Genomic DNA, 16,691 nt, shown 5'->3' with positions numbered 1-16,691 from the left:
AACACGCACGAGAACCTCACGTACGTGCAGCTGCTGCGTCGCTGCGTGCTCGACCCCGACACGGGGCTCTACATGCTGCAGCTGGCCGGCCGGGGCTCCGCCGTGCACCAGCTGAGCGAGGAGCTGCGCGGCGCCCTGCGTGACGCCCGCGTGGCGCCGGGCCACGGCGTGCTCCAGGGCCAGAGCGTCTCCATCTGGGAGCTCCTGTTCTACCGGGAGGTGCCCGAGGGCCTGCGGCAGGACCTGCTGCGCCGGTACGGGGCGGGCGCGCTGACCGTGCAGGAGGTGGGCGCTGCCCTCACCTCGCTGCTGGCCCGTGCCAGCGCCGACGGGAGCGGGAGCCCCAGCCCGGTTCCCCCGGACCCCCGCGGGGCCCTGCGTGCCGCCACCATGGAGGTCAAGGTGGGCCGCCTGCGGGGGCCGGCGGTGCCCGTGTGGGACGTGCTGGCGTCCAGCTACGTGAGCGGCGCCACGCGGGAGCAGCTGCTGGCCGGCTTCGGCTCGGGGACGCTGGGCTTGCCGGCGCTGACCCGCAGGCTGACCACCATCGTGGAGGAGGCGGAGGCGGCCGGCGGGCCCGATCGCGGGCCGGAGGAGGCCGCCCGCGGCCCGCAGGAGGGCCGGCCAGCCGGGCGAGGTGGCGGGGACGGCGACGTGGGGCCCTCCCCGGGCCAGGCCCCCGCCGAGCCCACCGCCGGCGGCCCCCAGGAGCAGGCCCTGCGTGCCGTCACCATGGAGGTGCGCGTCGGCCAGTTCCGGGGGCGGCGGCCCTCCGTGTGGGACGTCCTCTTCTCCTCCTACCTGAGCCGGGCCCGCCGGGACGAGCTCCTGGCCCAGCACGCGGCCGGCGCCCTGGCCGTGCCGGCCCTGGTCGCCGTCCTCACCCAGGCCATCGAGGAGGCGGAGGAGCGGCTGAGCAAGGTGTCCTTCCGGGGCCTGAGGCGCCAGGTGTCCGCCTCCGAGCTGCACACGTCCGGGATCCTGGGCCCCGAGACCCTGCGGGACCTGGCCCAGGGCACCAGGACGCCGCAGGAGGTGACGGAGATGGACTCGGTCAAGCGCTACCTGCAGGGCACCAGCTGCATCGCGGGCGTGCTGGTGCCCGCCAAGGACGAGCCCGGGCGGCAGGAGAAGATGAGCATCTACCAGGCCATGTGGAAGGGCGTCCTGCGGCCCGGCACGGCCCTGGTGCTGCTGGAGGCACAGGCGGCCACGGGCTTCGTCATCGACCCCGTGCGCAACCAGAGGCTGACCGTGGAGGAGGCGGTGGCCGCGGGCGTGGTGGGCGGCGAGATCCGGGAGAAGCTGCTGTCGGCGGAGCGCGCCGTCACCGGCTACACCGACCCGTACACGGGGGAGCAGATCTCCCTCTTCCAGGCCATGCAGAAGGAGCTGATCGTCCGCGACCACGGCATCCGCCTGCTGGAGGCGCAGATCGCCACGGGCGGCATCATCGACCCCGTGCACAGCCACCGGCTGCCCGTGGACGTGGCCTACCGGCGCGGCTACTTCGACGAGGACATGAACCGCGTCCTGGCCGACCCGAGCGACGACACCAAGGGCTTCTTCGACCCCAACACGCACGAGAACCTCACGTACGTGCAGCTGCTGCGTCGCTGCGTGCTCGACCCCGACACGGGGCTCTACATGCTGCAGCTGGCCGGCCGGGGCTCCGCCGTGCACCAGCTGAGCGAGGAGCTGCGCGGCGCCCTGCGTGACGCCCGCGTGGCGCCGGGCCACGGCGTGCTCCAGGGCCAGAGCGTCTCCATCTGGGAGCTCCTGTTCTACCGGGAGGTGCCCGAGGGCCTGCGGCAGGACCTGCTGCGCCGGTACGGGGCGGGCGCGCTGACCGTGCAGGAGGTGGGCGCTGCCCTCACCTCGCTGCTGGCCCGTGCCAGCGCCGACGGGAGCGGGAGCCCCAGCCCGGTTCCCCCGGACCCCCGCGGGGCCCTGCGTGCCGCCACCATGGAGGTCAAGGTGGGCCGCCTGCGGGGGCCGGCGGTGCCCGTGTGGGACGTGCTGGCGTCCAGCTACGTGAGCGGCGCCACGCGGGAGCAGCTGCTGGCCGGCTTCGGCTCGGGGACGCTGGGCTTGCCGGCGCTGACCCGCAGGCTGACCACCATCGTGGAGGAGGCGGAGGCGGCCGGCGGGCCCGATCGCGGGCCGGAGGAGGCCGCCCGCGGCCCGCAGGAGGGCCGGCCAGCCGGGCGAGGTGGCGGGGACGGCGACGTGGGGCCCTCCCCGGGCCAGGCCCCCGCCGAGCCCACCGCCGGCGGCCCCCAGGAGCAGGCCCTGCGTGCCGTCACCATGGAGGTGCGCGTCGGCCAGTTCCGGGGGCGGCGGCCCTCCGTGTGGGACGTCCTCTTCTCCTCCTACCTGAGCCGGGCCCGCCGGGACGAGCTCCTGGCCCAGCACGCGGCCGGCGCCCTGGCCGTGCCGGCCCTGGTCGCCGTCCTCACCCAGGCCATCGAGGAGGCGGAGGAGCGGCTGAGCAAGGTGTCCTTCCGGGGCCTGAGGCGCCAGGTGTCCGCCTCCGAGCTGCACACGTCCGGGATCCTGGGCCCCGAGACCCTGCGGGACCTGGCCCAGGGCACCAGGACGCCGCAGGAGGTGACGGAGATGGACTCGGTCAAGCGCTACCTGCAGGGCACCAGCTGCATCGCGGGCGTGCTGGTGCCCGCCAAGGACGAGCCCGGGCGGCAGGAGAAGATGAGCATCTACCAGGCCATGTGGAAGGGCGTCCTGCGGCCCGGCACGGCCCTGGTGCTGCTGGAGGCACAGGCGGCCACGGGCTTCGTCATCGACCCCGTGCGCAACCAGAGGCTGACCGTGGAGGAGGCGGTGGCCGCGGGCGTGGTGGGCGGCGAGATCCGGGAGAAGCTGCTGTCGGCGGAGCGCGCCGTCACCGGCTACACCGACCCGTACACGGGGGAGCAGATCTCCCTCTTCCAGGCCATGCAGAAGGAGCTGATCGTCCGCGACCACGGCATCCGCCTGCTGGAGGCGCAGATCGCCACGGGCGGCATCATCGACCCCGTGCACAGCCACCGGCTGCCCGTGGACGTGGCCTACCGGCGCGGCTACTTCGACGAGGACATGAACCGCGTCCTGGCCGACCCGAGCGACGACACCAAGGGCTTCTTCGACCCCAACACGCATGAGAACCTCACGTACGTGCAGCTTCTCCAGAGAGCTACTCCTGACCCAGAGACTGGGCTGCTATTTTTGTCTCTTAGTTGAGTTAGAATGGTTTTCCTTTGTATTGTGTGGTTTATGACCATAATGCTGTATTTCCGCAATGTCGAAAATTCCCAATCTTTTTGGTTCATCTGTCCCCCTTGTATTCAGTGTCTTTTGACAGAGCAGTCACTTCCAGTTTCCCCAGTGTCCTCGTGTTCTCCCTCCCGTGGTAATCAGAGCACAGGCTCCTTCTCACTATGGGCATGTACACGCCTGCAGTGTTTACCTGTGAAATTTTCGTCAGTGTATCTCAGTGTTGATATTGTAAACTTTTCTGATAAACTTTGTTACTGCTCCCGGTCCCTGCTCAGCAGGGAGCCTGCTTCCTCCTCTCTCTCTGCCTGCCTCTCTGCCTACTCGTGATCTTTGTGTGTCAAATAAATAAATGAAATATTAACAAAAAAAACACTTCGTTTCAATTAGATTTAAGAGGTCTTTTCTTTTGCTTTTGTTTTTTTGGCAATCGCTGTTGTCCTGTGTTCAGTAAATGCACTCCCGTACGTTTCAGAGGTGGTGTCCCGCTTGTGGACTCATTTCCTTTTCGTCAGTGGTCGGCAGCTCTTCGGGTTCTTCTTGGTGGCTGTGCTCTGTGCTGTGGTGCCCTGTGAAGGCTCCGTCTGAAGCTGTTTCTTGGACCTGTCTCTTGTTGTGTGTGTCCTCTCCTCGGTTGTGTGGCTAGCACGGTTCGCCCTCTATTCTTTATAATTTACAGAGAAAGGTTCATGTTTATACACAAAGGTCTTTTCTTTCTTTCTTTCTTTCTTTCTTTCTTTCTTTCTTTCTTTCTTTCTTTCTTTCTTTCTTTCTTTTTAAAGAAACAAGCCCTTTCCTCCCAGCTGGGCTTGCAGTTTGTTTTTTGTGTTTTGTTTTTTTAAGATTTTACTTATTATTTCCCAGAGAGAGACACAGGGTGAGAGAGCACAAGCAGGGGGAGAGCGAGAAGCAGGCTCCCCGCTGAGCAGGGAGCCCAAGGTGGGGCTCGATCTTAGGACCCCAGGATCATGACCCGAGCCAAAGGCAGATGCTGAATGACTGAGCCACCTGGGCGCCCCCACAAAGGCGTCTTCAGATTTTTGAGTGTTCAGATGTTTTAAATGTAGAGATAAGGCAGTAAACAATTTTTTTTTTTTTAAGAACCATGGAACAAACGTAGGGCAGCACGGAGCTGCCCTTAGAATAGTGTGTGTGAATGGTGCAGGTCTTAGAGTGTGAACCCCGGAAGGTTCTAGAACTTCTGTCCTTAATTGAAGTGTGTCTCTTTGGGACACGGGGCACATCCTTCCCGGTCTTCCTCTTTGCTACAGAGAGAGTTGTGTGCAGCTGAGGGACACCCTGGTCGTGCCTCCTGGTGCTGGGTGGCAGCTGGGGCGCGGGGCAGGCGGCTGCAGCAGCCCTGATGAGCTCATGGGTCACATGCAGATGAAAGCGGAATGGGGTAGAGGGGTGAGAAGTCATTTGGGGCAACATGGCGGGGGGGGTCCCTGTTGGCTGTGACACTGAGCAGAGATGGAGTAGGAGTTGAGGGCTGGGGTTCGAGATAAAGAGAAGACACATGTGTGCACCGCTTTTCCCCTAGAAAGCCACCATGAAGGGTGGGTGAGGAACTCAGCAGGTATGAGAGAGTGAGACCATGGGAAGGCAGTGGGGACTGTGGGGTAAAAGAAGATTTTAGGCAAGAATTCTAGAGAGCATCTCTTGTTGACATGGGCAGAGGGTGTGACAAGGGCTCTCCTGAAGGGAAAGGGGCTGCAGGTCAGTAGGTGGGGTGCTCCCCACTTTGGCCTCCTCTGTGTCAACAGAAAGGGAAGAAATTGCCTTTTCAGAGTGTGGGACAGTAAACACGTGCAAATGAACGGAAAAGAACGCAAGTGCCAGCGGTGGGACGCTTGTGACCATGAATTAAGATCACCTGGTCAGCCTGCTCCTTGTCACTTCAGGACCGTCCCCCCTGATCCCTGGGGTAGGGGGATGCCTGCGGACTGGAAGGCGGTCTGGGGCTGGGTTCCGGGTTCCGGGCTGCGTGTGGCACGAGCGTGATGGGGAGGCACGCAAGGCGGAACGCTCAGCTCCCAGAGCTGGGCCGGATGTTTCCCGGAGCCCCCGACCCGGTCCCATGCAGGTGGCCAAGCGCCCTGGGAGGACCCGACGTACCGGGCTCCAGGCGGGCACCCAAAGCCCTGAGGTCGGGTCGCTGGAGTCAGGCTGGTGTTGGGGACTGCTGTCCGGAGAGCGCAGGTTTCCTGCAGGCGCTGGAGGGCCTAGGCCCCCAGCAGGACCTCCAGGGGAGGGCCCTAGGTGCGACAGGCGGGACCCCGACCGGGACGGACTCTGTGGGGCGGGGCCTTAGTCAGGTGAGGGCCGAACTCCGGCCAGGGAGGGGGACTCCTAAGGGATGGAGCTCGCGAGTGGGGGCTCTGCTGGGGCGAGCCCTGTGGTGGGGCGTGGCCGTAGGTGCGGTGGGCCGGGCCTCCGCCGTAGGGCGGGGCGGGGGCGGGGCTTTGCCCGGGAATGGGCGGGGCCTGGCCTGGGCGCGGCGCGGGCTCGGCCCTTAGCTCGGAATCTCCATTAGGGCTTCGGCCCGAAACTGCGGCGCGGGAGGGGCGGGCGGGTTCCTCCCCGCGCCCGCCGCGCGCCGCGTCTCCCAATTCCGGGAGCAGCGTGGGGGCTCGAGGCGGCGGCCGGCGGCTCCGCTCCCGCCTGGGCGTCTGGGCGCAGGGCCAGGGCAGGCGGGGAGCGGCGGCGGCGGCGGCGTGGGGCCGCGGATCCCACGGAGGGCGGCGGCCTGGGCCCGCTGATCCATGGCGGCCCCAGAGCCGGCGCCGAGGCGGGGCCGGGAACGGGAGCGGGAGGAGGAGAGCGAGGACGAGAGCGACATCCTGGAGGAGAGCCCGTGCGGCCGCTGGCAGAAGCGGCGGGAGCAGGTGGGCGCGGCGGGGCGGGGGGTCGGGGAGCGGAGAGGGTGGTCGCCGCCCACCGCCCGCGGAGGGGCCGAGGAGGACACGCGTGGCGACGGGAGCGCTGGGCAATCCAGGAGGCCAGAAATCTCTCCGGGGCCTTGCACAGGCAGCCCCCTGACTGGCCGGCCCTTGGATCCCTTTGGCCTGGTCCCCACGCCCTGCTGAGGGACCCCCAGTTCCCTAAGGTTCAGTCTCCCCCCAGGACCACCTCCCCATGCCTCTGCGACCAGACCCATGAAGACCATCCTGAATACCCTGAAACCTCCAAACCCCCTCATCCCAGCCCCTAGATACCCCTACTTGACTCGTAGAGGCCACCCCTCCTCCAGTCCCCTGGAGGGGCTGAGGGCCAGCCTCCCATGCTTGCTGTCCGCTCCAAGGATGTAGGCAGAGCCCAAGCCCCCACTCTGTCTCCTGACACATATCAGCACACTCATGTCCCCCACCCCCACTGCCAGGTGAACCAGGGCAACATGCCAGGGGTCCAGAGCACCTTCCTGGCCATGGACACAGAGGAGGGGGTAGAGGTGGTGTGGAATGAGTTGCACTTCGGGGATAGGAAGGCCTTCGCAGCCCACGAGGTGAGGCCTGCCCACTCCTTGAGCGACCGGGCCCCACCCCCCCACCCCGTGACCGCACCCCCCTTCCCAGGAGAAGATCCAGACCATGTTTGAGCAGCTGGTGCTGGTGGACCACCCCAACATTGTCAAGCTGCACAAATACTGGCTGGATGCCTCAGAAGCCCGGGCGCGGGTGAGCCACGGGCACTGGGCGCCGGGGCGTGGGGGGCGGGGGCAGCCAGCCCGGGTGGAGGATGGGGGATGGCAGGGACCCACCTGCAGTTGGCGGAGCCCGCCCGCCCCGCAGGTCGTCTTCATCACAGAGTACGTGTCCTCGGGCAGCCTCAAGCAGTTCCTCAAAAAGACCAAGAAAAACCACAAGGCCATGAACGCCCGGGTATGGGGAGAGGGCTGGGGCTGCATCAGGGGTGTGGGTGAGGGGCAGCTCTGGGGACAGGAGCGGGCGGGGGCCGGGGCAGGGATGCAAGGTGGCTGAGCAGCGCAGGCCGGGCTGCCTCTCCGGACCGGTCCGATGGAATCCATCCGCCACCAGGCCTGGAAGCGCTGGTGCACACAGATCCTGTCCGCGCTCAGGTGAGGGCCTGGGCTTGCCCCTGCCATGCCCCCATGCCCGCAGTGCCCCCCCCACCTGACTGCACCCACTCCCCTTCCCTCCTGCAGCTTTCTACATGCGTGCAGTCCCCCTATCATCCATGGCAACCTGACCAGTGACACCATCTTCATCCAGCACAACGGCCTCATCAAGATTGGCTCCGGTGCTGGCGGGGTTGGGGGGGGATTGGTGGGGGAGGGGGGCTGCCGGAAGCCAGGGGCAGAGGACACCCAACGCCCTGTCACCTTGACGCCTATTCTTCCTCCCTGTGGCGGCCTGTGCAGTGTGGCACCGTGTCTTCTCCAGTGGTGCGTGGGGACCCAAGGGGGCTGGCGGGCACGGGGCTGCCTGGTCTGCTCACCGTCTGCTCTGTCCACAGCGCTCCCGGGCGATCTGCGAAGCCCAGTCCGTGCCCAGCGGGAGGACGTCCGGAATCTGCACTTCTTCCCGCCGGAGTATGGCGGTGAGTCCTAAGACTGGAGGCCCCGCTGTTGAGAATCTCCCCCGCCCAGCCTCATCTGTTCTCCCCTTTCAGAGTTTGCTGATGGCACTGCTGTGGACATCTTTTCCTTTGGGATGTGTGCACTGGAGGTACTAGCCCAGGGGCGTCCTGGCCACCCAGCTAACTCACCCTGCATCTCTTCTCCATGCCTGACCTGACCCTGCCCCATAGATGGCTGTGCTGGAGATCCAAGCCAACGGAGACACCCGGGTCACAGAAGAGGCCATTACTCGTGCCAGGCACTCACTGAGCGACCCCAACATGCGGGTGAGCAGCTGGTCTTGCCCCCCTACCTGCCTCCAAGGGGTCCCAGGTAGGGCTGGTGTGGTGCTGAGGACAGGCGGGAGGTTTGGGGGTTCAGTGCCGCGGAGGGATGAGCCAGCCCCCCTGCACCGAGGCCCACCCCCAAGGACAGCCTGACGCATGGTGCCTATGGGGTTTCAGACCTGCAGGCCCTAAAGGTTCTTCTAAGGAAGGAGAGACTAGAGAGAGCCTTCCTCTGGGAGTACTACTGTCATGTTCGTCTTGGAGACAAGAGAGAGGCTCAGAGAGGCTCAGGCGTTGGGATAAGGGGTGGAGCCAGTGTTCCACTCCGCGTCCCTGGCTTAAAGCCTCCAGGAAGCCAGCTAGAGGTGACGCGGCCGCAGCTTAGGTTGGGGTTGTGGTGGGGAGGGGGCAAAGGGAACGTGGGGTGGAGGGTGTGTGCACAGTCTGTCTAGGCTATCTGACTTGACCACGTGGCCTCGGGGGATCAGGGTCAGAAGTGATGGGGCTTGGATGGGGCTGGTGAGAAGTGAAGCCAGAATTGATGTGGGGGGCAGCAGAGGACATGTGTGGGGGTGCTGGGGCATGGACCCATCAGGGCATCTCTGGATTTGGGCCTGAGCTGAGGCAGCCAAGGGGAGTGTCTGTGGGTTTATGCTGGGCTGCACAGACCTCCAGGAGCCTGGGCTGAGCCGGCCCTCTGCCCAGCACCGTCACTCCCCACCCTCCCCACCCTGCCCAGAACCTCAGGGCAGGGGCTGCCGTCCTCCGTCCGCAGTGCAGGCTTCTCTGTGGACTGCAGGTGACCGCACTGACCCCCCGTGACTTCTGCGAGCGGTGCAGGGAGTAGAGCACGGCCAGCTCTGGACCCAGGGCCTGACGGTCCCGCTTGTAGATGTGGGTCCTGGCCTGGCTGCTAACAGTATGCCCGCCCTCGCCCCTTCCCGCCAGAAGACTCCCCCGAGGAGCCCTGGGGTCTGGGGGCTTCAGGGCCCTGCTCCCCTCACTGTGCACCCTCCTTGGCCTCCCCCTCCACACCCCCAGGAGTTCATCCTCTCCTGCCTGGCGCGGGACCCCAGCCAGCGGCCGTCCGCCCACAACCTCCTCTTCCACCGCGTGCTCTTTGAGGTGCACTCGCTGAAGCTGCTGGCGGCTCACTGTGTCATCCAGCACCAGCGTGAGGCCCGACGGGCGGGGCGGCGGGGGCCTGGGCTCCGGGTGCGGGAGGGCCCCCTTCAGCACCTGGTGTGCTCCTGCCGCCTGCAGACCTCATGCCTGAGAACGTGGTGGAGGAAAAAAGCAAGGCGGTGGACCTGCACGCAGTCCTAGCCGAGATCCCCCGGCCGCCCCGGCCCCCGCGGCAGTGGCGGTGAGCATGGGGCGCCCCCTCCCCCGGGCCTCCCCTCTCCCCATGGCCAGCCCTGGCCAGCGGGGCAGGGGGGCTGCTGCCCCTCACGTGCCCCCCCCCCCCCCACCTATGCCAGGTACTCGGAGGTCTCCTGCTTGGAGCTCGACAAATTCCTGGAGGATGTCAGGTGAGAGCTGCCGTGAGTCTGGGGAACCAGGCGCTGCAGGGCCTGAGCCTCCAGCCACCCCAGTGTATCCCCAGGAACGGGATCTACCCGCTGATGAACTTCGCGGCTGCTCGGCCCCTGGGGCTGCCCCGCGTGCTGGCCCCGCCCCCAGAGGAGGCCCAGAAGGCCAAGACCCCAACGCCAGAACCTTTTGACTCTGAAACCAGGAAGGTGAGCCTGGGCTCCTGCTGCACTGAGCCCATCCACAGCCAAGAGGGGTCTCTTGCCAGGGGCTTTGAGTGCTTCCCAGCCCAGCACTCCTCCAGGCTGCCAGAAACCAGGTCCTGTTTGACCCTGATGTTGGGGGTAGGAGACGGAGACGAGCTAGGATACCCCCTTTTTCAGAGGCTCTTTGCCCCCTGCAGACCCTTCCCGAATTCCTTGGTGCCAGCCCCCCGGCCCTGCCCGGGTTCCTGTTTGGGTCCAAGCAGCCGCCAGGCGGGAATCTCACCTGTGTGGGCCTCTCTGATGTCCCCACCCCTGGCTTGCTGATTCCCTGACGTCTGTGTCCCAGTGCATCCTCCAAGGCCTCCCAGACATTGTGTTTCCCCCAACCTCTCCTCCTGGAAGGCTCCCTCCTGGCCAGGGGCCTGCCCCGGTCAGCCTCAGCCCCACTCCCCCTTTCCATGTCCATACCTACTGGGTTCCAGAGGCTCTGACTTTGGCCTTGGGTGTGTCTCCGTGGCTTCCACCCTGATCTCGGTCACCCCCATTTCCCACCTGGATGCTGAGCCAGCTTCCCACCTAGCCTCGTCCCTCCAGCCAGGATTCATGTCCTAACAGCCAGAGCTGCCCACAGAGATGGTGGGGGTCTTCGGCCTGATCCCCAGGTGTCGCGAGGCCTGGCGTGGCTGGCGCGGCCTCTGCTCCTTCCCCTGCCGGCCCGTCCCTTCCACTGTTCCTCCTTCTCTCCTGACGCAGCTCTGCTCCCCACCTGGGAAAGCCCTGTTTGTCCTTCAGTGCCCAGACTTGGTGTCCACCCTTCTAGAAGTGTTCCTGAATCGGCCAGGCCACCTGTAGTGAATGTGCTTCTTGGGCTCTCTTTAGAGCTTTGCCCCCATTGCCAGTCCTTACTGTCCCTTCGGGGCCCCGAGTCGGCCTCTGCACGTGCCGCCAGTTGCTGAGGCCAGGCCTTCGTGGGTGATCTTGGTCCACCCTGTCCCCAGGTGATCCAGATGCAGTGCAACCTGGAGAGAAGCGAGGACAAGGCCCGCTGGCATGTGAGCAGGGCAGGGGCTGGGGCCCACCGAGGAGCAGGGTAGGGGGAGGCAGCTGGGGTTGCTGGGTGGACTCTGGGAGCCAAGCACACCCTCCTGCCTCCACAGCTGACTCTGCTCCTGGTGCTGGAGGACCGGCTGCACAGGCAGCTCACTTATGACCTGCTCCCAAGTAGGCCAGGCGGGGCCTGGGGCAGGGGCGAGTGCAGGTGTGGGCACAGGTGGTGGCCTCACTCCTCTGTCCCGCCCCTGACCATGTCCCTGCTGCAGCTGACAGTGCCCAGGACCTCGCCGCCGAGCTGGTACACTACGGCTTTGTTCACGAGGTGTGCGGGCTGCCCTAGCCAGGCTGGGAGGGAGAGACAGCAGAGTCTGCACCCCTGTCACCCCATGCCTCCTTCCCGCCCTGCAGGATGACCGGACCAAGCTGGCTGCCTTCCTGGAAAGCACCTTCCTCAAGTACCTTGGAGCTCAGCCGTGACCTCGAAGCTCAGTCCCCGGGGACCAGCCCTGGCCTCCCACATGGGGAAGCTCAGCCTTGGCCCAGGGCTCAGGGAACCAGGGGCTGACCTCTGCTTACATGCTTGGGGGCTGATGACCAGATGCTGGCTAGTGAGGAGCTTCTGCCTTCCATGGCTTTCAAGGAGGCCTTGGAGTGGGGTGGGGAGGGTGGTGGGTTGGGGGCCCATCGGGGGCAAAGGAGCCTGGGTTGGGGCTCAGGGGAGTAGTTGGGCCCCACATGTTGTCCGGATCAGGATCTTCCCACCTAGCCCGCTTGCACAACTCACAATTCCTTCTCATATCCTGTTTTTCCTGGCCAAGAGTTCTCCCGCACCCCAAGATATCTGGTGGGTGATCGAGCCTTCAGCACGGGAGAGGCTGCGCTGCAGGGAGCCACCGTGCTGGGGCTGGGGGGTCAGTCCCGGAGAGACGCCTGCCCAGGGCGATGCCCCACACCCTGTTGGAACCACAGACCCACCCTGGGAACCCCCCATCAAGCCCGTGGTACCATACTGGCAGGCGTGAGGCACAATGCTGGGCACCGGGCAGGGCCACGACCTGGCCGGAGAAGCCGATGGCAGAGACGTTTCATGAGTCCCCAGCCTGACCCGGCTCCTGCACAGCCCTCCAGCCCCTGCCAGGCGTAGACCCACCTTGGAGACCCCCTCTGACTTTCCACTGCTCTGGGACAGGGACCCGCCACACCCTCTGCAGACTGTTCTGGCCCCCCACAGCCCTCTCCAAAGAGCTGTTTTCCCTCTCACACTGCTAGACCCGCAGGCCTTGGGCTCAGGCACCCTCCCTGCTCTCACTGTGCTTTCTCTCAAACTCACTGCCCCCCACGTATAGTCACTCGGCCCTCCTGTGGCAGCTGCGTCCCCGGTCCCGAGGACAGCAGCCCCGACTCCCCGTCTCCCACTCCACTCCCTCCGCCCCTCCCGGCCCTAGCCCCCTTTCTCCCGGACCGCCTCCCCTCTGTCTCCTAGGTTGAGTTAAGCGTTCTTCAACATTTTAAATTGCATGAACTTACTGCATTCAGGTTTCTTTTGAAGAATGTCTATTGTCAAACCAGGAAAACTCACCACTGTGTTACTTCTCTGTTGTTGCTAGAAGAATTTACCACAAACTTAGTGGCTTAAAATACCACAGATTTACTGTAGTTCTGCAGGTCAAAAGTCTGGTACAGGTCTCTCCAGGCGTTAGCCAGGCTGCATTCCTTTCTGGAGGTTCTAGGTGAGCCTAAAACTATTGCCTAGGTTTCCATTTTCTGCTTCAGGCTGTCGGCCTGCGAGTGTCAGGGACAGCACGGGCACTGGCCAGGAAGTCATCTTGCAACAGTAAGGCCAAGGTCCCCATCTTCTTTCCTGCTATAAACTGAAGGTCATTTTTGGCTTCTACAGGCACCGCCATTTCTTGGCTCATGTACTCCTCCTCCGTCTTCAAAGCCAACAACAGCCGGTTGAGTCTTTCTCATGATCCATCTGTGGCTTTCTGCAGCCAGGACAGCTTCATGTAACTAGGTTGGGTCCCCCTGAGTAATCAAGAATAAGCTCCCCATCACAAGGTCCTTAATCATGTCTGGAAATCCCTTTTGCCATGTAAAGTAACAGTCACAGGTTCTGGGGGTTAGGGCATGGACATGCTGGAGAGAGAGCATCAGTTTTCCACCTACTACATTACCCTAACCAAAACCCAAAATAAAGTTACCAAGGTGTATCAAATAAATTAAATGTACAAACATAGTGAATCTTAAGTTGTCTTAAACACCCCAATACCCTACAGAGTTACTCCTTCAACTTTAACAAATCTACAGTAACATTCAAGTCTCGCTGGAAATCCCGATGCTGTCTTAAACAATTTGAGTGTCAAGTGCATAACAGGTTGTGTACCCATTAAACTGAACTCAAAAGTATCAATACTATCATTGCTTCATTTAGTCATGCTTAATGAGGTTTTCATTTTAACTTTTATCCAAGTTACACACATAACATTTTAAAAGTGGAATTTTTTTTTTAAGCCAACAATAAATGATCAATACAGTCTCCAAGTCTGATCCTTCCCAGATTTAACTCTTAGCTATTTCTTCCGGCATATAAAATCCATCTCCCCCAAGCTTCACATGCTTTTACTGCTTTTTATTGGTTTTTCTACATAAGGTGTCCCTGCTGGTGTCCTTGGCAAAGAGGGGGTCATTGGCCTCAGGGTCCTGACCCAGCATCGTCCCGGTGTGGTATGTATTATTACAGCTTCATTACTGCAGGTCTCAGCAGAGAACAAGCTGTCCTAGGGTTATATTTGGTTTCTTGCACAACTTTTTGTTTCTCCTGGAGTTAATCATTGCCTTTTTTGTTTGTTTGCTTAGTTTTCTGTACACATCTCGTTAACTCGTTCTTAGATTCTCCGGCAGACGCAGATGTGCGAACCTCTCGATACTTGAGATTCATTGCACAATGGACTGCTCTGTTTCCTCTTTTCCTGGAGCCACCACCATGCCAGCTCTCTGCCCCAGACTGTGTATTCTTGGGCCTGTGGCCCAGCCGCCAGCACGAGTTGCTCCTTTACCAGCATCCTGGAGCGCGCCTTTCCTCCTCTGACTGGATCGCTCACTTTCCTCTTCCTTCCCTCACCCTTTGTTTGAAGAAGAACATCCTCCACGTTTGCGGAGAGAGAGCGTGGGAAGTCCGGGAGTCTTTGCCCATTTGTCCTTAGTCTACTCTTATGTCTGCTTGTTAGTGTAGCGAGGCACAAAAGTTTGCCTAAATTGAAAACTATTTCTTCCCAGGATTTTGAGGGTGTCGTGTGATTTTCTTCTAATCCCAAGACTTCCCATGTCTTTCTGAGTTCTAACCGTTGGTGATTCCCTCCCTCTCTCTTCCTGCCCTTTGGAAATCTCAATTATATTTCTGGATTAAAAACTTCTCTTTCATCTGTTGTCCAGAGATCCCAACCCTTCAGTTGTAGGAAACTTTGTTTGGGGCATTTTTTGTTTGTTTTGGTTTCTTTGTTTTTTGTTTTTGCTTATTCCCCCCCCCCTTGTTTTGTGGAACCTTTATTATTTAGATGTTGGAATTATCTTTTAAGAGACACAATATGTGGTAGTTAAGAGCACAGGCTCTAGGGCACCTGGGTGGTTCAGTGGGTTAAAGCCTCTGCCTTCGGCTCAGGTCGTGATCCCAGGGTCCTGGGATCGAGCCCTGCCTCGGGCTCTCTGCTCAGCGTGGAGCCTGCTTTCTCCTCTCTCTGCCTGCTTGTGATGTCCTTCTGTCAAGAAAATGAATAAAATGTTTTTTAAAAAATAAAATAAAATAGCAGTACCCACTTCATGGAATTGTTGCAAAGATCACACAAAGTAATGTTTGTAAGGTAATGAGAACTGTGCCCGGCATCCAAGCACTCTGAATGCCTTATTATATATCAGTTTCAAATCTCGTAAGAGAAGCTACTGCCAGAAGGTGGTGCTTGTGCCCTCCGCCCTCTGCAGTGGTGGTGGCAAGTCCCACCACTTCTCTTTGTGGTGAAGTCCATTCACTTCATCCATTCCCCCTCTCTTGTGGAGGCTGGTTAGGCACCAGGTCATTTCTAAGCACTGGAGAATACCGCTCAGTGTGACTGATTGCATTTTCTCTTCTCTACTTATCAGGTTTTGTTTTATACATTCTGGAAGATTTCAACTATATCTTTAAACCCTCCATTTAATTGTTCGTTTTCCTCTCATGTTTTTAAGAAGTCTTTCTCAGTTATTGAACATTCTTTCTTTATAGCTTCTTGTTCTTTTTAAAAAGATTTTCTTTCTTTCTTTCATAGCGAGCTAGAGAGAGAAATCACAAGTAGGCAGAGAGGCAGGCAGAAGGCGGGGGGGGGGGGGGGGGGGGGGGGGAGCAGGCTCCCTGCTGAGCAGAGAGCCCGAAGTGGGGCTCGATCCCAGGACCCTGAGATCATGACCTGAGTTAGGCAGAGGCTTAACCCACTGAGCCCCCCAGGCGGCCCTCTTTATACCTTATTGTTCTTGATTTTGGTTTTTTATGTTTTTATTTTACTTCCAGTGAGTTAACATACAGTGTTTTATTAGTTTTGGGTGTGCACTATATTGATTGTTGTGACTTTGGACGCCACATCCTCTGTGCTATCTCTGAGGATATGGTTTTAGGTTTTCTTCTTGCTTGCTTGCCTCTGCTCCTTCTCAGTCCCTTTTCCTTTTCCGTTTTCGCTTCCTCCCTCCTCCTTAGGTCTCTGGTGATGCGGGGCTGCTCAGCTGCTTTTAAGAGTGATGTCTTACTGGTGGGGTTATTGCCTGGTGAGCTTTGAGGCCAGGGGTCCAGCCAGGCCACTCTCCTGAGCACCCTCCAACCCTCCAGCTGCCCGTCTTTTGCGCCAGGAGCTGCTGCAAAGAGCAGCTCTGAGGTGCACGGGCGGCGCACGCACGCGGGGGCTGGGCCTGGGGCTAGGGTGGGGGTGGGGAAAGGGCAGGCATCCCGTGAAGTCCCTCGCTTTGGGAGCGGGACCCCGCTGGGCAGCCCCCACCGCCGGCGGGAGAGCCGAGCGGAGTCCCCCGGCGCCGCAGCCCACGTCCGGCGGGCCGGAGGGTGCCCGCCTGCCTCCGGCTGCTCGACACCCCACTTCTGTGCTCCTGGGATTCCGCCCTTCTGCGACCCCCGCGCTCTCCTTTCGGAAGGGACGGGCGCGAAGAAGGTGGCCCGCCGCGTTCCCGAGGGGCGTCGGCCTCCCACGGCGCTGCTCCCGGGGCGGGGAAGCGACCCGCCTCACGGGAAGGCCCCACGGGAAGGCCCTTCGCCGCCTCTGGGCCGAGCATCTCAGCGCCGAGGCCGCGCAGGCGGCCTCCTCGAGTAGGGCCTGGGGCCGGGGCTGAGCGGCGGCCGCCTCCGCGCGGGCCTCGCGCCCGGAAACACGGCGGGAGCCTCGGGGGACGCTGAAGCGGGGCGCGAGCGCGTCTGTCGGACGCGGCCCCGCCGGGCGCAGGCGGCGCGTCCCGGCTCCGGCGACGCTGCGGCCGGCGGGGTCCGCACTCGCTCCGCCTGCGCGCGGCCGGGGCCGGGACGTCTTCTGCGGAGGACGCGGGGAAACGCGGCCGCGCGGGGCTCGCTGAGACGACCCGAGGCGGGACCGGCCCCCGCCGGCGGGGAAGCCCGGGAGGAGCGCGCACACGCACCGCGCCGGGGACGGCTGCGCGCGCCGCGGCCCCCGCCCGGCCCAGAGCCGCCCGGCCCCGCCCCCGCCCCGCCCCTTTCCGTCCGCTCTGTTACGG

The 16,691-nt window shown here is 62.1% G+C and overlaps 1 protein-coding gene across 6 annotated transcripts; it reads left to right on the top strand.

Annotated features, from left to right (window-relative positions):
* The first annotated feature begins 5,902 nt into the window (after nt 1-5,902).
* Nucleotides 5,903-13,340, top strand: NRBP2 (nuclear receptor binding protein 2). Of its 6 annotated transcripts, none has more exons than XM_082751379.1 (18): nt 5,904-6,161; nt 6,656-6,778; nt 6,849-6,950; nt 7,065-7,154; nt 7,311-7,351; nt 7,439-7,533; nt 7,655-7,678; nt 7,750-7,833; nt 7,906-7,961; nt 8,044-8,139; nt 9,181-9,313; nt 9,403-9,505; nt 9,621-9,671; nt 9,746-9,881; nt 10,877-10,930; nt 11,036-11,108; nt 11,198-11,253; nt 11,340-13,340. In XM_082751379.1, the coding sequence occupies exons 1-18, from the start codon at nt 6,039-6,041 to the stop codon at nt 11,406-11,408; spliced, it is 1,509 nt and encodes a 502-aa protein (XP_082607505.1). In that variant the 5' UTR covers nt 5,904-6,038; the 3' UTR covers nt 11,409-13,340. The 6 variants fall into 6 exon arrangements, with proteins under 6 accessions (XP_082607509.1, XP_082607504.1, XP_082607505.1 ...); XM_082751380.1 differs by having other exon boundaries at nt 5,906-6,161; nt 11,036-11,099; XM_082751383.1 differs by lacking the exon at nt 6,656-6,778 and having other exon boundaries at nt 5,903-6,161.
* The last annotated feature ends 3,351 nt before the right edge of the window (nt 13,341-16,691 follow it).

Source organism: Mustela nivalis (assembly GCF_964662115.1).
Source record: "Mustela nivalis genome assembly, contig: HAP1_SCAFFOLD_3176, whole genome shotgun sequence".
NCBI lineage: Eukaryota > Metazoa > Chordata > Mammalia > Carnivora > Mustelidae > Mustela > Mustela nivalis.
This window is presented reverse-complemented; position numbering and strand designations above follow the sequence as displayed.